Genomic DNA, 22,078 nt, shown 5'->3' with positions numbered 1-22,078 from the left:
GGCTATCGTTAGCTCCTAGAGGCCACTCTCTCTGGTCCTTGCGCATGGGCTCCTACGTTTCAGAGTCAGCTGCAGTGCGTTGCATCCTTCTCATGCTTGGAATCTCTCTGACTTCCATTTTGGCCTGTGTCTCATCTCACTCCAGCCAGAGAAAGTTCTCTGCTTGTGAGGGGTCATGTGATTAGATTGTACTCACTCAGATAATCCAGGATAATCTGTGTTAACGTCTATAACTCTAATATGTCAGCAAATTATGTATTTCGTATACACAATTCCAGGAATTAGGATGTGGACATCTTTGGAGACCATTCTACCTACCACAATGATAAAATAAGAAAACAGTACCGGTCATCACCACTTTGTCAGTCCTTTTAATGAAAGAAAGATAAGGTGTTTAAATATTTGGAAAAGGTACATCTGTCATGCTTATAGATGATGTGATTGTATACCCCCCAAAATATGAGATCCAACTGTCAAACTGTTAGACGTGATAAGAGTTCAGTAAAGTGAATAGATACAAGACTGTATATAAAAATCATTAGTTTTGATATTAGCTAGAAATAATAATTAATTGCGAAATGCAGTTGGAAACAAATTATTCACCACAGCAATAATATAAAATACTGATGAATCAACCAGTGTCATGACCTGTAAGAAGACTTTTTTTAATCAAAAAAGACATGAGTAATTGGAGAGATTCAGATATTGTAGATCTTTTTTAATTTTTAAATTCTTTTTTTATTGGTGTATAGTTGATTTATAATATTATGTAAGTTTCAGGTATACAACATAGTGACTCACAATTTTTAAAGATTATACTCCATTTATTATATTATAAGATATTGGCTATATTCCCTGTGCTGTACAATATATCCCTGTAGCTTTTTAATTTTATGCATGTTTGTACCTCTTAATCCCCTACTCTCTCTCCCCACTGGAAACTACTAGTTTGTTCTCTATATCTGTGAGTCTGTTTCTTTGTTGTTGTTTTCACTAGTTTTATATCTTAGATTCCACATATACATGTTAACATATAGTGTTTCTTTCTCTGTCTGACTTTTTCCAAATGTGGTTTTTTATTAAATTTATTTGTAATTTCAGTGAAATCCCAGTGAAACTTAAAAAATAGTTTTAGAGGAACTTCACAATCTGATCCTAAAATGTATTTGAATTTTTTTGATGTACAAGAATAGCCAGTAACAACAATGAGATGTTTGTGCCTTAACACATACTGAAAGATGCAGTAATGACTAGTAATTAAAACTGCAGTATCATACAAAAGTTAACAGGTATATCAAAGAAAATGATCTGTGATTGTATGGACCTTTAGCTGTTCAAACAAACCACCGTAAAAAGTCATTTTCAGGTAGACAGGGAATTTTAATGATGAACAGCATATTAAAGCTACCAAGGAATTATTGTTAGGTCTGATAATGGTATTGTGGTTGTATTTTTTTTAAGTTTTTGTTTTTAGAGACTTTTTCTAAAACATGTAGGAATGAAATGACAGCATGTCTGAAATTTGCTTTAAAATGCTTTAGCACAGAAAAAAAAAAAAGAATAAGTGAAGCAAATTTGGAAAAGTCTTGTTAACTATTGAATCTTGGTGATCTGTATATAGGAGTCCATCATACTATTCTCTTTACTTTTGAGTGTATTTGAAATATTTCACAATAAAAAGCATCTTAATGGCATTTCAAATCTTTGGACAAAGGATTTATTCAGTAAATGGCATTAGAGAAATTGTATATTTGGGAAAAAATATAAAGTTAGATTTCTCCCTTCTGCCATATACAAGGTAAATTTCAAAAGAATTAAAGAGCTAAATGCTGGACACAAGACTATTAAAAACTAAAAAAATATATAGAGAGAATATTTTTGACATATTACCAATGGCTTTTTTTTTAAGCTCTTTATTGGAGTATAATTGCTTTATCCAGTACCTTCTTTTTTTTTTAAATTAATTAATTTATTTATTTATTATATTTTGGGGGGTACACCAAGTTCAATCATCTGTTTTTATACACATATCCTCGTATTCCCTCCCTCCCTTGACTCCCCCCCACCCTCCCCATCCCAGTCCTCTAAGGCATCTTCCATCCTCGAGTTTATCCAGTGGCTTCTTAAGTAAGACACAAAACCCGGAACTCATAAAGGAAGACGATTAATAAATGTGACTACATAAAAGCTAAAAATTTATGTAAAACAAAAGAACTTTTAAAAGAATAGAATGTGAGGAATATTTGTGACATAAGTAACAGAAAAAGGACTGATATCTAGAAGGAACTATATTTAAATAACAAAAAGACCAATAATTAGAAAAATGGATAGAGGATATGAACTGCCCATTTATAAAAATAGAAATACAAATAACCAGCAACATATGAAATGATGCTCTGTTACAGAGACATGAAAATTGAAATGAGATAATCTTTATAAAATTTCAAAGATTGACAATATCCGGTGTTGGTGAAATATAGAGAAATGTGCTCTTACACGCTACTAGAAGAAGAGTAGGTACAGCCTTTTGCAAGCAATTTGGCATCTATAAAAATGTAAGATTTCCACTTCTGTGTTTTTACCTAAGGTAAATATTCCCATATGTGTTCAAAGAGTCATTGACTTGGTTGTTTGTACAATACTGTTTGTAATATCGAGAAATTTGAAAACTCAAATAGCAGTAACGTAAGAGTAAATAAAATATGGTATAGTTGAACTATTGAATCTATGGATTAATTAGAGAATGAAGTCAGTTTGTAAAACACAAAGAGGTTTCTTAGACACATCGAAGAGATGATAGATCTCATTTTATTATTTTTCAGACAAAACTGTGCAAGTATATAGGAAATACATAAGAGATGGTTTGATAAAATACAAATAAATTGATGAGACAGTGGTTATTTTGGGATGGGGAGCACATGGTGGGGTATGAAGATACAGCAGACTTTTTTGCCATTTTATATTAGTCGTTGTTTAGAAACAATGCTTTATATCCATGTAATTTTTAAAAATTAAAGGTATACATATCAAGACATGCAATTCAAATAAGGTTTATAGATAGTGCCAATGTCAATTTCCTGGGTTTTATATTGTACTATAGTTAGATAAGCTGTTACCGTTGGGGGAAGCTGGGTGAAGGGACTCTCTGTACTACTTTTGCAACTTCCTGTAATTCTATAATTATTTCAGAGGTTTTTAAATTATCAAATAAATAAATAAAAACAAAGGGTAGAAAAGGAATCATGGTCACGTGCCAAAAAAAGTCTTTAAAATTATCTAGATATTCTAGTCACTTAAGAAAAAAAGAGAAGAATAGAAAACAATCATCATTTTCCTATTTTCTTTAATAGGTTCTAGATGATCTGGAATGTCATGGAGTTGCAGTATCAGAACAAAGCCGAACAGAGTTGGAACAGAAAATAGATGAAGCTAGAGAAAATATTCGTAAAGCAGAGGTGAGGTGGCAGCTAATTGTGGCATTTTGCCCAGCTCCAGCAATGTCACAGCCCTGATGTGGACCTTTAGAATTCAGTTTCTATACACTGATTAATCTGAAGAGTGATTCACCATTTGTGTCCAGAGTATTATTTTTGAGTGCCTGTTTCATACAAGGTAGTACATATAACAAAAAGACACTGAACCCACAATGAAGAGTTTATGCTCATGAAACATTAAATAACAAAAGAATTAAGTCACAATAAAGATACTAATTTTAAAGTTTTCACGAGGTATGTAATCAGTCAGATTCATAGTTTAGAAATTGATACATATAATCTCAGTGCCAAGGGGCATAAACTGATCTTTTAAGAATAGAGATGAGTTGGTTAAGCAGACAAGGCAAAAAAAAAAGTTACAGCAGTGGGTTTTAATCTTTTGCAGAGTCATGGGACCCTTTGAGGATTATATGAAAGTATGAAACCTTCTCTACCACAAAAAAATGTGCATTTTATGTATAGTGTTCAGAAGTTCATGTACCTTAGGCTAATATTCCCTGACCTAGAGGGGGAGAAGTTGAGATGGAAAGAAAAGTTATTTGCAAAGGAGGAAGATATAGGATATAGTCTGGCAGTTGGATTTGATTAGCGTGGAGGATTTTTGCAAGGAAATGTGGTAAAAGGTAAGGAAAATCATTGTGGTTAAGACCAGTTCGTGGAGGGCCTGTGCACACTTGTATTTAGTTATCTATCCAGTGCAACATAGTGAAGGGATGTGGAAGTGGATACTAAAAAAAGACTGTGACTGTCCAGCCTTCAACGAGAATATGTTCTTGTTAGGAAGGCTTAAATAATACCCAAGATAACTAAGACTGTAAAGTGTAAGTGCCAAGGAATGGTCCACATGAGTATACTTAATACTTAAGGAACCCAAAGGACACAGAGGTCACTGTGGGAGGAGTTGTTAGGGCAGGTAACACAAGAGATAGGACTTAAGATGGGTATTGACAGATGAAAAAGGGATAGCACAGACTTATGCCATGCAACCTCAAGAGGCAGAACTTGAACAAAAAGAAGATAGGAAGAAGGCAGATTTGAGCTTGCTACTGGAAAATACTTTCTAACAGTCAGGTCTACCCAGTGGCAGTATAAGCTGCCCTAAGATATTGCAGCATTATAAGTATATGAGAAGATTCTATACAAGAAATTCATGCATTGGGTTGAGCATTAATATAAACTAGTGATTTTCAGATACCCTCTCAGATCTCTAGAGGTTTTGAGGAAGTATTTCAGTGATTGGGGCAGGGCAAGGAGTGGGGGTTGTTAGTGAGCGGAGAGGCCCCATCAGCAAAGACAAGGAATATGAGCATGTTTATTTCACAGCCGCATGGAAGTGATCTGAACCAGAAAAGACTTGCTGTCTGCCTGGTCTAGAGAAGCCCCAGTAACCCCAACTCGCCTTCATTCCTAACACATGATCCACAGCCTCCATGGTGAAGAGAGCAGGGTGAACAGTAAATAGGCATTTTCCTCCCTGAATTCAGGGTCATGGCTAAACCGCTACCCTAGGGTGCTGGCCAAATACTATGGCAGGCTCTTGCCTAGTTTGAGAAAAGTTGGCTTGTGTAGAAGAGCTTTTCTCGTTTGTTCTCCATACTCTGAGTGAAGGCAGTTTCACAGGCTTGACAGAAGTTTCCTGAAGGGTGTGTTCTTTCTTGTATTTTCCATTTCCAGACTTCATCTGTGGTGTCACCGTCTGGTACCCTACCTCCACCATGCCCTTCAGTAGTAGCAGCAGTAGGTATCAATCACACAAAGTCTGCATTTGGGCTAAATGACCTATTATTTCCATGAATGTGCTAAACTGCCCTGTGTTTGTTAGCGTAAAGCTAAAAATATGAAGTGAGAGTCCCACAACAGAATGTCTCATCTCTCCTAATACTAGTATTTAAGTCTGCATTCTCAAAGATAATTTTCTTACCAAAAATATGGAATATGCTAAAATGATGCATGATGCCAGATCCATGTCTCAGTTTTGAATATCTGTGAAGTATAGTTAATCCTACTGCTATCTTAAAATGATCTCTCACTTGATTTCCACTTACCAGTTACAAAAAATAACCCAGCTAAAATTATATGGCAAATTGAGGGTAGTATTGGGGTATTATTTACAGGATTGTCATAATGAAATTTTTGCACAGGCTAGACCACAGGAGCCTTCAGAGGAATGGTTTCAGTAGATTTTCTTTCTTCTGCCTATATATCATTTGCACTGGATTTTCTCTTTCCACTCAATAGTTATTTACTTTATTATAAATACTTACACAAAAGGGAGAAAAGTAGTTAAAATTCCATTATCTCCTTTATGTTTAGTTTTTAACTCCTACCCTTCCTTGTTGATTGACCTGCTTTATCCAGTCTTTTCTATATTGTGTTTCCATTCAGTGTTGCTAATTACAATAGAGACCTTTGTGGCACTCAGTAATAGATTAAAGAAATTTTTCCAGTAACAAGAAATTGAAAATGGAAATGGCCTGTGCTTTTCCAAAGAATAGGAATAGTATACTATTTCCAAAGAATAGTATAATAGAGGTTATAAGGTGATTAATTAATTAATGGCTGATTAATTTGGGGACAGACTCGCTAATTGATTAGTTTAACAGACACTTCATGAGTGTCTGCTGTGCCAGATACTGATGAATATACTAGACATACACTGATGAACAAACTATTGCTATGATCTCTGTGATTTTCACAAGATATTTGTACTAGCTGTGCTACTCTTTGCAGCCCCTGAGTAACTTAAGAATTGGAATGAGGCAATGGCTGCTTAAATTAAACTTTAATAATAGTTTTCTTGACCTGGTATCTGGGTATTTGAATTTTTTGAAATACCTTTTGTCATACAAATACACACACGTTCTTGATCTGACGTATCTACCTGTTTTTAAGGTAGCTTGCCAAGAAACTGAGAGTTCTAAATGCCCTTTTTGGAAACTGTATGTGACTTATGTTTCAGGACACAATTATTTTTTATATGTTTAAATTGTACCTTTATTTGGATTGAGGGCAGTTTTCTCTTTTGAACAGTGAAATGTTTAACACAAAGAGGAGGAAGTTAATGTAAGAAGTCAGAGATACTTGGAAATTTTTAATGACATTTTTATACATGTTAGGTAAAAGGTCTGCAAGAGGAACTATAAACTATATGACTCTATCTCCAAGATATTAACTATATTTTATGACCTGAATTCATTTGAAAGCCGAAGTACATGCTATCAAGTGAGTTAACAAAACCAAAAATAAAATCACTTCTTGTCTGTATAAACACATTTTAATAGATACCATTTTTTTAAATTGTCATCTCATAAGTTTCTCTTGTACATTGGGAATTCAAAATTGCAAGGTCACTCTTGTTCTCAATGACTCAAAAACGGTAAGACCCTTGCCATAATGCTATAAGAGAAGTCTAAAAACTTCAGTTGCATAAAATGAGAGCCCTCATTACTACAAGGTTAATGAAATGCTAAGGGTGATCCTGCTATAAAAACAAAATTTCTAATCATATTATACTCAAATTTATATTACCTCTGGACTTGTTATTGTGGGGTTTCACTGTACTTTTACAATGTAGTATGTTAGTAGACCTCTAAACTAATCACTTTCTTCAATTTTTATTGTGAAAATTTTCAAACATACAAAAAAGTTGAAGAATAAATATATATTTTCCAACATGCTAAATTCAGTTATTAGTACTTTGCAGTATTGAATTTATGTGTTTATTTCTATACTATAAAGTGGAAGTTTAGTTTAAAGGTCTGATTATAGTCTATATTTTAGGCAAGAATATTGTATATATGATGCTGTGTTTTTCATCACAGTATGCTTTGATCAACTTTTCTCACTATTGATGCTAAGAATAGTCACTTTTAATTCAGGTGGCACTACCAGATCTTTCCTCTGTTGAAGTTCTTTTTTCTTTTTCCATTGCAATGAGCAAGTTCTAGTCACCTCCAGTGGGCTACAAATGGGTATTTTTCTCCCTTTGTTAAGTATCATTACGATGTCATGGCATTTTAAAAATCAACTTTATTTAAGGTATAATATACATAAAATAAAATGTAACCATTTCAAGTAAATACTTTGATGTGCTTTGACAAATGCATACCCCTAAATATCCACCTCCACAATCAAGATATAAAATATTTCTATCACCCCAAAAAAGTTCTTTTGTGACCAAGCAACAACTGATCTGCTTTCTGTCATATAGGTTAGTTCAACTCCAACAACATGAGTAATAGATCACTTGATATTGCCCTACACATCACATATAAAGATCACGCCACACACTTTTATCCAGCCATATTTTTTACTATAATCTCAGTTTGATGAGTTATTATGTATTCAAGTTCACTGATCTTTTCTTCTGTAATGTATAACCTACTATTAAGGCTATCCTGTGAATTTTCATTTCAGATGTTACATTCTTAGCTCTATAAGTTCTATTTGGTTCTTTTTATCTTTCAGATCACTCCTATTTATCTTCATGTTGTCCTTTAAATCCTGAAGTATGTTTCTATTAGTCCTCATCTACTCATCCCATCATGTCTCTGATTTCTAGCTCTCTTTCTATTGACTAACTTTTCCTTTGGTAATGACTCATATTTTTCTGCTAGTCAGATACTTAGTACTATTATTTTTACTGAATACTAGAAATCGTGATTGTTTGGCTGTTGAGTGTCTGGATTCTCTTATGTTAAAGCCTTTTGAGTTTTGTTTGGGCAGTGAGCTCAGTTTGATCTGTTTGATCCTGCAGATCAGTGTGATCTGTTCAAGGCTTGTTTTTAAGCTTTGTTTGGGTTGGTTTAGAGTAGCCTTATTACTAGTGGAGTTCCTTTCTGCAATTTCTTCTTATGCCATGAGTATCCAGCAAGGTCTCTGGTCTCTCAACTCTGGCCGGATAGAACTGCAATATCTTTCAGCCCTGCGCAGTCTCCGGGAGTGTTTCAGTTCACAACTGCACGGTAGATGTTCTTTCCCCAGTACTTACTCTTTGCGTCTCCTCATGGAGTCGCCACCTTATGTATTCTCAATTTATTATGGATTTTCATTCATTTAATGTATTTTCAGTGTTACAGTTGTCCTTCTTTAAGCCCCATATTGTTTAAACTTAGCCAGTGAGAGTCCATTTAAGCTGACTTCTGTGTCTTTTTGACATTACACCCATTAGTCTTTGAAGATTTATTTGCTTTCTAGCACAACAAGCTATCTTACAAAAATACCTTGTATTTTCCCTGCCCAGACTTAGAATTAGCCTTTTTTCCGAGAAGCTCTGATTTCTTTTAATATAGTATATAGACACCAAAGTCTAGGCTGTGAAGGTGCTTATTGTTATGGGTATCATTTATTTCTTGGCCCTTTCTTTGTTAGAGCTAGGAATTTTTTTTAAATCATAAGTTCATATTGATATTTTCAGTTGAAATTTAAAGTTGGAAAGATTTTATTAAACTTCTTTGATTTTATATTTATCTTTTTATCTTATATTGAAAATTTTAATTCCTAATAATATCACAATATTTTATTTGCCTTATCCTACATATATATTAAACAGTTTCAAAATTACAGTGCAAATATTATAAATAGTAAACTACTAAGTGAAGTTTAAGATTTCTTTGAATTCTTTTTGGATGTAGAATATATCTCTACAAGGATTTCTGCTTCTGATAGTAAGGGACTAGCTTATATCCTCTTTTAGATAATAATTTTTAATCCAGGGTAAAAATATTTAAAATACCTATTTGATAGAACTGGAAAATGACCCAAAGCATATAAAAGCTAGAGGGGAAAATCTTCAAAGAATGGGACTATACTTGGTGACATTTACATTTTACAGGTCTTTGTGAGAGACTATACAACTAAAATTCCAGCAGAGAGCCTCAGTCTTACTGGCTTGAGCTTAGATGTCAGGGAGTTCTCAAATTTGCATGTACATAACCATCCAAATCCTTGGCCAAACCTAAACAGACATGTGGAGCAGAAACTCCAAGGAACTTGACAAGAAACAACAGCTAGAAAGCAAAAACCTGAGCAGAAATTTCAGCTGTTGCTCATCACAGGGAAGCAAGCCTACTCTTTAGAAAACTGGAGTCATTATATTACCATCAGACAGAATAGCCAGCAGGATGGAGAATGTTAAGAGGGATGATTCATAATGATTAAGAATAAGGTTAGTTCATCTGTTCGGCGTGACGATCCTAGACGTGTTTGTGACTAATAATAGAGTCACAAAATAGAGGAAGTAAAAACTGACAGAACCGAATGAAGAAATAGAGAAATCTACAATTGTAGTTGGAGACTTCAACCTTCCTTTCAGTAGTTGGTAGAACAAGGAGCTAGAAAATCAGTAAAGATATAGAAGACTTGGACAACACTATTAGCCAAATTTACCTCACTGACATTTATAGAACACTCTACCCCACAGGAGTAGAATATATGTTCTTTTAAAGTAGACATGGAGTCCCCTGGCAGTCCAGTGGTTAGGACTCCACGCTTTCACTGCTGAGGGCCTGGGTTCAATCCCTGGTCAGGGAACTAAGCTCCCACAAGCCTCACAGTACGACCTAATAATAATAATAAAGTGGACATGGAATATTTAGCAAGACCGTATACTATACCACAAACCAGTGTCAGTAAGTTTAAAAGAAGAGATATCATGCAGAGTATATCTTCTGATCTATCAGAATTAGATTAGAAACCAGTAACAGAAAGGTATCTGGAAAATCCCCAGATATTTGGGAATTAAATTATTTAAATACAATAGTTTGTTGCTGCCTTTAAAAAAAAAACCACCCAGCCTACTGGCAAAAACAACAATGATTTATTATCTTTTATCATCTGGGTGTTGTCTCTGCAGTTTTTCTGCAGATTTTGCCTATGAATACTCAAAGAGCTACATTCAGCTAGAGGTCTGGGCCTTTTTTCCATATGGTGCTCCATCCTCAAAAAGGCTAAACAGGGCTTCCTCACATGGTGGAGGCACATACCAAGAAATCAAGTCCTAGTTGCACTCTTATCAAGCCTCTGCTTTTATCAGATTTGCATATGTTCCATTGGCCAAAGAAAACCATATGGACAGCCCAGAATCAATGTGGGAGGGGCTACATGGAGACTCCCATGTTTCATTGAGAATTGTAGCACAATTGATATGACCTTGGTTAAATCATTTTTCTCATCTATAAAATAGCGTTTATGATATCCGTTCTCAGAATTGTTGTGTGGATTAAATGAAATAGTATAATTATATAGTACCTAGTACATATGATAAAAGTTGTTTGGGTGGGTGGGTTTTTTTAAGATACCGAAGGTAATTTAGAGTGACAAATATTGGGTTGGACCAAAAGTTCATTCAGGTTTTTCTGTAACGTCTTACAAAAAACCTGAACAGACTTTTCGGCAACCCAATACTGTTATCTACCATTATTCATTTCCTACTATATGCACTGACCTAAATAGTAAGGTTACAAATAGACACAGTTCTTATCCTTAGAGAAGTGATATTTTGAAGATAAGTTAATTAAGCCCAAATTAAATTTACAGACTTTATATAACTGTCAAAAAGTTTCCTAAAGTCAACTATGGCATGACACTTGGATATGCTTATGTTCAATTTTACATTAAAGTTGGTTAATTGACAGTGTTAATACATCAAGTTTATATATCTTAAAAGATCTGACTTTTTAAAACATCATTTTAAAAAGCTCTATCTTTTTACAGGTTCTAAAAATGATTTGGTCAGGCAGTATCTGGAATGCCATCAAGTTTCAGAGAGCTATGCTCTGCAGAATTTTAATCAATTGGCAGATCATCAAAATTCATTTGAAAACACTGGAAAATTCTGCTTTTAAATAGTTGCTAAAATATAAACAGTTGGAACTCTAAAGGAAAGCTAGCACTGTTTATTCTGGAAGTGCAGTCTAAAAATCTGTTTGCAAATACCATGTTCCTCAATTGTTTGGTAAAGTACTGAAAATAAATCATATGAAAACTAGATTACTTGGATTTGAGAAAATAGAATATACTGATCTCTCTCTCTCTCTTTTCTTTGTTTCTCTGCTTCAGAAGTTAAATGACTTACATTTATAACTTCCAAGAAGGGGTTTCTTGGTTCATTTGTTTTTAAAAACCATTTCATTGCCTGTATTAGTTTAAAATGCATACTAGAATGCTGCTGAGACAACTGGATATCCACTCTGCCTCACACCATATACAAAAAATAAACTCAACTCAAAACTCAACTCAAAACACCCAAATGTACAATGTTCATTGCAGCACTATTTACAATAGCCAGGACATGAAAGCAACCTAAATGCCCATCAGCAGATGAATGGATAGAGAAGATGTGGCACATATATACAATGGAATATTACTCAGCCATAAAAAGGAATGAAATTGAGTTATTTGTAGTGAGGTGGATGGACCTAGAGTCTGTCATACAGAGTGAAGTAAGCCAGAAAGAGAAAAACAAATACCGTATGCTAACACATATATATGGAATCTAAAAAAATGGTACTGATGAACCCAGTGACAAGGCAACAATAAAGATGCAGATGTAGATAATGGACTTGAGGACATGGGGTTGGGGGGAGGCGCAAAGAGGAAGCTGGGATGAAATGAGAGAGTACCACTGACATATATACACTACCAAATGTAAAAGAGCTAGTGGGAAGCTGCTGCATAACACAGGGAGATCAACTCCATGATGGGTGATGACTTAGAGGGCCAGGATAAGGAGGATGAGAAGGAGTCATGGTAGGGAGGGGATATGGAGATATATGTATAAATACAGCTGATTCACTTTGTTGTACAGCAGAAACTGGCTCAACAGTGTAAAGCAATTATACTCCGATAAAGAGCTTAAAAAAAAAATAAACCACCCAAATGTAACAGCTAAAGCTATAAAACTCTTATAAAAAATGCAGGGATAAATCTTTGTGACCTTGGATTAATTTCTTAGATATGACACCAAAAGCCCAAGCAACAAAAGAAAAAAACAGATAAATTGGACTTAATCAAAATCTTAAAACTTTCATGCTTCACAAAACACTATCAAGAAGTAAAAGACAACTCACAGAAAGGGGAAAAAAAATTTGCAAATCATGTATCTGATAAGGGACTTTTATCTAGAGTATATCAAAACTCTTACAATAAAAAAGACAAAGGCAAAATTAAAACAGTAAAAAGACAACCCAATTTAAAAATGGACAAAGGTTCTGAATAGACATTTCTCCAAAGAAGAGATACAGTGATCAGTAAGCACATGAAAAGATGACATCGTTAGTCATCAGGGAAATACAAATCAAAACCACAGTGAGATGCCACTTCACACCCACTAGGATGGCTAGAATCAAAAGGGGCAAACATTAACAAGCGTTTGCCAGGATGTGAAGAAATGGTAACCCTAGTACCCTGCTGATGGGTTGTTAAATGAGGTAGCTGCTTTGAAAAACAATCTTGACATTTCCCCAAATGGTTAAACATACCATTACTTTATGACCAAGCAATTCCAGTCCTAGGTATATACCCACAAGAAATGGAAACATAACTTGTACACTAAGGTTTATAGCAATGTTATTCATATTAGCTGAAAAGTTGAGACACCCATCAACTGACAAATGGATAAACAAAATGTATTCTTTCCGTACAATATCCATAAAAAGGAATGAAATACTGATACATATTACAACGTGGATGAACTTTAAAAGCATTATGCTAAGTAAAAGAAGCCAGAGACAAAAGACCATATATAGTATGGTTCTATTTATATTAAATGTTCAGAACAGGCAAATCTAGAGAGAGAAAGGAGACTAGTGGTTCCAGAGGCTACAGGGCATAAGGGATAGGGGAGCAATAGCTAAAGGATATGGGTTTTGGGGGGGTTTTTTGAGGTGATTAAAATGTTCTAAAATTGTGGTGACACTGCTATATTTAAAATGGATAACCAACAAGGACCTACTGTACAGCACAGGGAACTCTGCTAAGTATTATGTAACAACCTAAATGGGGAAAGAATTATTAGAAGAATAAGATTTTTATAAGACTATTTACCAAATAGTGTGCCTGCAAGCCAAAAACTATATAAAGGTCTGTATGATATCCAAAACCACTGAATCGTGTACTTGAAAATGACTAAGATGGTGAATTTTATGTAATATGAATTTTATCTCTTTTTTTGTTTGTTTGTTTGTTACCACACCATGCGGCATGTGGGATCTTAGTTCCCCAACCAGGGATCGAACCCGTGCCCCATTCAGTGGAAGGGCAGAATCTTAACCACTGGACCACCAGGGAAGTCCCTTTATCTCATTTTAAAATCTTAGGATTACAATATAAATTCAGCAATGAGGGTTCAGTGAAACAAGTCAGAGCTCAGATCCTTTTTGATACCAACTCCCTTGGAAAAGAATCTGGAGAGTGATCAAAACTGCGTACCAGCAGGGCTCAGTGAACATACTTGTTTGTCCAAGAGTCCCACAGAAAACCATCAAATGAAAGTCCTCAAAATTATCTCAGTAGAGCCTTCAAACGTTGAAGGAAGAGACAGCCACTCTAATGTAAGGAACAGTGCAGCTGAGTTTACTACTTGCTAAAGCAAAAGTGATATTTACAACATATAATCTCTCTGACAAAGGAAAATCCATGAGAAGGGTTTTGAGAAGTGTGGATTTCAAGGATTGGTAGATTTGCAGAATGGGAAATGTATTACAGACTAGCTTTTAACTGGTGTGTAGAGATTGGTGGAATATCAGAAGCAGGAGTGGAAGCTTGACTACTGATGATTACTGGAGTGAGGCTGTGGTTGATTGGCTGCCGTGCAGAAGCATGGGGCTGTCACAGGTTGCATGACTCAGAGGCATGGCTATTGGAGTAAAGCAGTTACTGTTTCATTTGGACAGGTTTAAATTAATTCCATGATTACTTGCTTGGAACAAGAGCCAAAAAAACAGACAGTGTTTCCTTTTCCTGAATTTGGAGCATAGGAACTCTTTATTCTCAATATCTCCTGTTTCTGACAGCTGCATCATAATTTAATATAAAATCTTTACTCAGTAGGCAGTCAGGAATCATGGAAGTTTTTAAGCAGGGAAGTGACAGATGAGATCATTCATAGACCTGTAAAAGATGGATTATAGAGGAGAAGGCAAAGTCCAGGAAATGGGTTAGAAGGCTATTGAAGATGCTAAATTTTAGGATGTTCTGAGGCATAGCCTTATTAAGAGGAAACAAAAGCAGACTTTATGGGGCAGTAACATCTTCCTTTTCATAAATTATATTTGATGTATCTTGTCAAAATGCAAGTGTGCCTTTTGCCATTGTTAGCAAGCTCTGATTCCTGTCCTTGTGTTCCCTTCCCTCTTCCCTCTTCGCCTCTCCCTCTCACCAAGTGAAAAATTAACATCTATGTCAAGGAGGAATTGCTAGTGAACATCAAGATTGTTCTAAATAATAAATCAGGAATAACTTAAAAACAATTTGAGGAAAAAATGCTTTGATTTCTGACCATTTTCTTGGTTTTCTTAGATAATTAAATTGAAAGCTGAAGCCCGGCTGGACCTACTAAAGCAGATTGGTGTTTCTGTGGACACATGGCTAAAGAGTGCAATGAACCAAGTGATGGAAGAACTGGAAAATGAGCGATGGGCCCGCCTTCCTGCAGTGACGAATAATGGAACCTTACACTCGGTACGGTTTCTCTTCTTGGCTATGATGACTTCATTGAAAGATGCTGTTTGACTATGTAGCCACACTTGATAATAGCCAGAATTTTAAAGAAAAAATAATGGTTTTGCTAATGGTTTGGGGTTTTGTACTTAAGTCTATCACTAATTGAGTTAAACTTAGTGCAGGAAAGAGAAAGAAAAAACAGTACTTTTTTTAATACGTGCAGCAAAAAGTATATTATCACTATCCCATTCATGATCCCACTCATGAAGTAGATATGTTTCTTGTCTGGAGGTATGTTTCTTGTCTGGAGGTAGCAGGATAAAAATTTTAATGTTTCCAAAGTTTTCAGAGCTCTTCTCCAGTGTAATAAAATAAACATCCAGAGAGTTGTAAACAATCTTAAAGAAGGGAAAGGAACACAGTCTGAGGCTTAGTCTGTGTAGTTCACAAGGGCTGTCATACTCTCCTTACAATATCTTTCATCAGGGAGACAGTGCTGCAGGTGTAGTTTTACAAACAAGACCAGAACTCATGCTTAAGTTTTCTTAACTTCAAGTCCAGGGCTTTTTCCACTCTGATGTCATCCAGTCCAACCTTAGTTTTTCATCCTATAGATCTGAGTATCAGAAAAGTTCAGTGATTTCCCTGATATTACATAGGTGGATATATAATGCCTGGCTGGTCAAACTATTTTCTGCTGCTATCTCCTTACCCCATTACTCTCTGTCATCCAGTTTATTTCCTAATGGCACTTATTACAGTCTATACTTGTCTTCTTGTTTTGTTTTGTTTATTGTCTGTCTTCTTCTCTGGAATGTAATTTCCATGCCTACCTGGTTCACTGCTCTGCACAGCAAAGCGCCTGGCACATAGTAGGTACTCAGTAAATGTTTGTTGAAGGACAAAGTGAATGAATCGATAGATAGATGGAATAGTAGCAAACTAAAAGCTAAAACTCTAATCTGCCAGCTTTCCACTGTATCCATAGTGCCTCTTCAGTTTGTGCCCTTCAGATAAAAGGAATCCTTGCTAGAGAAATTGGCCAAAGTTTAAGAACATTCCTGGAAGTTTTGTCAGTTTTTTTGCATAGCATTCTGATTTTCTAATGAGAATACTCTTGCACATTTAAAAAGGATTGTGTGTGGGTGGGCATTTGAAGAAAAAACAATCTATTGAAGGTTTATTTTTACTTCACTATTAATGGTAATGCAGCTGGAGAAAATAAGCACATATCACCCACTTGATTTTGGGGTCAGAAGAACTTGCCCTGTTTCCAGTTCAACAGAGTTGCTCTGTCTCATGGAATGTCTCTTCCTTTCGCATCTTTTAAAAGTCACAATTTCCATCTAATTCAGGTTATTCTGTTGAACAGAATTTATGATGATAGCAAATTCCAGGCACATTCTTGCTTTTGGCTTCTTCAGCAGTACTGTTGGCAACCAATCAAATCCATGATTTTCCTCAGACTAGCACCTTTTCTAACTGAATCAGCTGGGCAGGCATTTATCACCTGTGTGCCTACTTCTTGGGCAAGTTGGAGATGACTTGGTATTTCTCCTCAAAGAGCTTATATGTGGTAGAGCAGACAGACTTTTATGGATCTTAACAATACATGGCAGTGTCTGGCTGAGCTGTTGTGTAGCAAACTTGAAATTGCTAACTCCTAGTTTGTCAACACACCTTGGAGAAAGTCTCTGGGTTTCAGAGATTCTAAGATCCCCTCCAACTCCAGAATCTCATGATTTTGTGAAATGCTATCAGAAAAGCTTAATATACCTCATTTCATTGCACTTCACTTTATTGTACTTCACAAATAATTGCATTTTTTAACGAATTGAAGGTTTCCTTTTTCATTATTATTATTTTTTTATGGTGATCTGTGATGTTACTAATGTAATGTTTTGGGACACCCACCCATTGGGATACTTAATTGATAAATGTTGTGTGTGTTCTGACTGCTCCACCAACCAGCCATTCCTCTGTCTCCCTCCCTCTCCTCTGGCCCCCCTATTCCCTGAGATGCAACAATATGGAAATTAGGTCAATTGATAACCTACAAAGTGTTCAAGTGAAAGGGAGAGTTGCACATCTCACAATTTAAATCAAAAGCTAGAAATGATTAAGCTTAGTGAGGAAGGCACGTCGAAAGCCAAGTTAGGCTGAAAGCTAGACCTCTTGAACCAAACAGTTGGCCATGTTGTGAACGCAGAGGAAAAGTGCTTGATGGAAATTAAAAGTGCTACTCCAGTGAATTCATGAATGATAAGAAAGCAAAAAAGCCTTATTGCTGATAGGGAGGAAGTTTTAGTGGTCTGGATAGATGATTAAAACAGCGACAACATTCCCTTACGCCAAAGCCTGATCTCTAAAGCAAGGCCCTCACTCTCTTCAATGCTCTGAAGACTGAAAGAGGTGAGGAAGCTGCAGAAGAAAAGTTGGAAGCTAGCAGAGGTTGTTTCATGAGGTTTAAGGAAAGAAACCATCTCCGTAATATAAAAGGGCAAGGTGAAACAGCAAGTGCTGATGTGGAAGCTGCAGCAAGTTATCCAGAAGACATAGGTAAAATCATTAATGAAGTCAACTACGCTAAACAATTGATTTTCAGTGTAGACACAACAGCCTTATTGTGGGAGAAGATGCCATCTAGGACTTTCTTAGCTAGAGAGAAGTCAGTGCCTGGCTTCAAAGCTTTAAAGGACAGGCTGGCTCTCTTGTTAGGGGCTAACGAAGCTGGTGATTTTAAGTTGAAGCCAGTGCTCATTTGCCATTCTGAAAATCCTATAGGGCCCTTAAGAATTATGCTAAATCTACCCTGCTTATGTTCTGTAAATGGAACTACAAAGCCTGGATAACAGTATATCTGTTTACAATATGATTTTCTGAATATTTTAAGCCCACTGTTAAGATCTACTACTCAGAAAAAAAGATTCCTTTTAAAATATTACTGCTCATTGACAATGCACCTGGTCACCCAAGAGCTCTGATGGAGATGTACAATGAGATTCATGTTGTTTTCATACCTGCTAACACAGTATCCCTTCTGTAGCCCATGGATCAAGGAGTAATTTTGATGTTCAAGTCTTATGACTTAAGATATACATTTCATAAGTCTATAGTTGCCATAGATAGTGATTCCTCTGATGGATCTGGGCAAAGTCAATTGAAAACCTTTTGGAAAAGATTCACCATTCTAGATGCTATTTAGAACATTCATGATTCCTGGGAAGAGGTCAAAATAGCAATATGAACAGGACTTTGGAAGAAGTTGATTCCAGCCCTCATGGATGACTTTGAGGGATTCAAGAATTCAGTGGAGGACATAACTGCAAATGTGGTGGAAATCGCAAGAGTACTAAAATTAGAAGTGGAGCCTGAAGATGTGACTGAATTGCTGCAATCTCATGATCAAACTTTAATGCATAAAGAGTTGCTTCCTATGGATGAGCAAGGAAAGTGATTTCTTGAGCTGAAATCTGCTCCTGGTGGAAATGTGGTGAAGATTGTTGATAAGACAACAAAAGATTTAGACTATTACATGAACTTAGTTGATAAATCAGGGTTTGAGAGAATAGCCTCTGGTTTTGAAAGAAGTTCTACTGTGGGTGAAATGCTATCAGATAGCATTGCATGCTACAGAGAAGTCATTCATGAGAGGAATCAATGCAGCAAACTTCAGTGTTGTCTTATTTTAAGAAATTGCCACAGCCACCCCAGCCTTCAGCAGCCACCACTCTGATCAGTCAGCATCCATCAACATCAAGGCAAGACTCTTTTACCAGCAAAAAGATTATGACTTGCTGAAGACTCAGATGATGGTTAGCATTTTTTGGCAATAAAGTATTTCTTAATTAAGGTATGTAAATTTTTTTAGACATAATGGTATTGCATGCTTAATAACTACAGTATACTGTAAACATAACTTTTATGTACACTGGGAAATCAGAAAATTTGTGTGACTCAGTTTATTGTAATAATTTCTTTATTGCAGTGGTCTGGAACCAAACCCATAATATCTCCAAGGTATGCCTATACCAGCTAGAAAAATAGGAGAGAAGTTAGCCTCATGAAGGAAATGTCATTTGAGATAGTTCTTGAAGAATTTTAACAGGAGATAAAGGTTTCTGAGTATGAAGGAAGGAAACAAAGGAGATGTCCTTAGTATAGTGTCTGGCAGTGAGTAGTGCAGTCTGGTTATAAGTATTGAATAAATTGGGTATTTTTGACAACTGTCCCAAAACATCCCCTCATCTAGAGATATGCACTTTGTAATCCCATTCCACTCTTTCTTCCCTCTAGTCACTCTTACGGAGCCTGTGTCTTCCCACTTTCAACTGAGGGATATATTTTGTGGAAACTCTACTAACAATATAAATAAGGGAAAGATGTAGGCATAAACTAGTTTAATGAAGTCCCAATATTTAACCTTATTTTTTTTTTATAAATTTATCTGTTGGCTGCATTGGATCTTCACTGCTGCTCACGGGCTTTTTCTAGTTGCGGTGAGCAGGGGCTTCTCATTGCAGTGGTTTCTCTTATTGTGGAGCACAGGCTCTAGCTGCGTGGGCTTCGGTAGTTGTGGCACACGAGCTCAACAGCTGTGGTTCGTGGGCTGTAGAGTACAGGCTCACTAATTGTGGTGCACAGCCTTAGTTGCTCCGAGGTATGTGGGATCTTCCCAGACCAGGGCTGGAACCCGTGTCCCCTGCATTGGCAGGCAGATTCTTAACCACTGAGCCACCAGGGAAGTCCCTAACCCGATTTTAAATGACAGCCCTGAAGTAATTTAGAGGGATCTGTATCTCTTCACACTGACAGCTAACTGGCGAGGAGCAGGGAGCAGAAATACACATTCTGGGGGCCAAATTATTTCTTCCATTATAGACGCCAGCAAAAGCATTAGTCATCAGGTTTAGAATTCCTTGCCATCTGGAAAACATGGTTAATAGTACTGTTAGACATTACTAGTGTAAAGTACTCTATAGACGATAAATATTTTTAAAATATACAGTCTGGGACTTCCTAGGCGGCGCAGTAGTTAAGAATCCGCCTGCCAATGCAGGGGACACAGGTTCGAGCCCTGCACTGGGAAGATTCCGCATGCCTCAGAGCAACTAAGCCTGTACGCCACAGCTATTGAGCCTGTGCTCTAGAGCCTGTGAGCCACAACTATTGAGCCCATGTGCCGCAACTATTGAAGCCCACATGCCTAGGGCCTGTGCTCCACAACAAGAGAAGCCACTACGATGAGGAGCCTGCACACCACAATGAAGAGTAGCCCCCACTCGCAGCAACTAGAGAAAGCCTGTGTGCAGCAACAAAGACCCAATGCAGCCAATAAATAAATAAATTAAATAAATAAATAAATGTATAAAAAATTATTTAAAATGTACAGTCTGTTTATCTTATAGAATAGGAAGGAACTATATTTACTTGGGTATTAACTCTTTGCCTTCTGTATTATGCTGTGGTATAGAATATAGGATTGGGAAGGAAAAAAAAACACAGAATATAGCAATATTTATTTCAAAGGAGAGCATTCTACTGATATTCAGTTGATGGTTAACCAGAGCCTACAAACAGCTTCTTATGGTTGGATTGCTACCAGTGACCCAGTCACCCCTTCTGTCACTCATCCCTCCCTTCTCTTGTTTTCTTGCCTTCTCTTACTCAAAAACCCATACCTAGTTTACAACCTAATTTTGAAATTATATTAATTGTAGAGTAGAAAGTTATATAATTAGATAATAAAAAATTAGAAAGTGCAGTAAAGAAGAAAATGACAAAAGCTCCATCCTTATAACACCACTGTTAGCAACTTGCTTGACTCCCTTCCTCTTTCTGCTATTCCTCCTTTGAACATACTTCTCATAATAACATTAATTTTGTGTATTTTTATCTAACATTCTCTATTGATGGATGATCTTCATAATCATCCTTTTCGTGTCTGTATAGTATTCCATCAAAAATGTGTTCACTTAACTGTTCTCTTCAGGTTTAGTATTTAGATTCCTCCACATATTCTAAATAATACTCTTTAAAACATTTGTGTGCATTTTCTTTCATGCTGGGGATTTTTTTCTGTCAGGTAGTTTCTTAGAAGTAGAATTACTGAGTCAGAGATTCATAGTTCGAGGTTGGTTTATTTTCTTTCTGTTTTTTTTCCCCTCCTAGGTCCTCAAACTACAGCTGACAGCAGGTTTTTGTTTTGTTTTAATATTTATTTTATTTTGGCTGCACCAGGTCTTAGTTGTGGCACATGGGATCTTTTAGTTGCAGCATGTGGGCTCGTAGTTGTGGCATGTGGGCTTCTTAGTTGCAGCCTGCGGACTCTTAGTTGTGGCATGCAGTCTCTTAGTTGTGGCACATGGACTCCTAGTTGTGGCATGCATGCAGGATCTAGTTCCCCAACCAGGGATGGAACCCAGACCCCCTACATTGGGAGCAAGGAGTCATACCCACTGGACCATCAGGGAAGTCCCTAGCTGACAGTGTTTACATGACTTCCTTGTCTTCAGCCACTTCCCCCAACTACTATGCCAAGGCATCCTGATATCTACTCTGTTGTGAAGCCTCCCTAAGTATATGAGCATTTTGCAGAGTTGCATAGAAATAAATTCTAACTCTACTCATTATGAAGACCATGCTGAATGTGTGTTTGAAAGGCAAGAGTAAACATTTTAAACCTTTAGGATTCTAATTTGGTTCCCATCTGCCTCAGTAATGCCGTACAGTTCTTGCATCCAGTGGACTTTGTTTGGGGGTTTTTTTTTTGTTTTTATTTTATTTGTTTTTGTTTTGGCTGCATTGGGTCTAAGTTGCTGCACACGGGCTTTCTCCAGTTGCCGCAAGTGGGGGCTACTCTTTGTTGTGGTGTATGAGCTTCTCATTGTGGTGGCTTCTCTTGTTGCAGACCACAGGCTCTA

At 36.4% G+C, this 22,078-nt stretch overlaps 1 protein-coding gene across 7 annotated transcripts in view; it reads left to right on the top strand.

The window, feature by feature from the left end:
• FCHSD2 (FCH and double SH3 domains 2) overlaps positions 1-22,078 on the top strand; it is a 291,030-nt gene that overhangs the window by 245,572 nt on the left and 23,380 nt on the right. For 6 of the 7 annotated variants that reach the window (XM_057747584.1, XM_057747581.1, XM_057747579.1 and 3 more), the window contains 2 exons: positions 3,351-3,455; positions 15,012-15,173. In XM_057747584.1, coding sequence (XP_057603567.1) covers positions 3,351-3,455; positions 15,012-15,173 — 267 coding nt within the window. The remainder of the gene's footprint in view (positions 1-3,350; positions 3,456-15,011; positions 15,174-22,078) is intronic. The other variant, XM_057747582.1, reaches the window with a different exon arrangement.

Source organism: Hippopotamus amphibius, chromosome 9, assembly GCF_030028045.1.
Source record: "Hippopotamus amphibius kiboko isolate mHipAmp2 chromosome 9, mHipAmp2.hap2, whole genome shotgun sequence".
Taxonomy (NCBI): domain Eukaryota; kingdom Metazoa; phylum Chordata; class Mammalia; order Artiodactyla; family Hippopotamidae; genus Hippopotamus; species Hippopotamus amphibius.
Note: the sequence above shows the minus strand (reverse complement) of the source record. Positions and strands in the feature narration are given on the sequence as shown.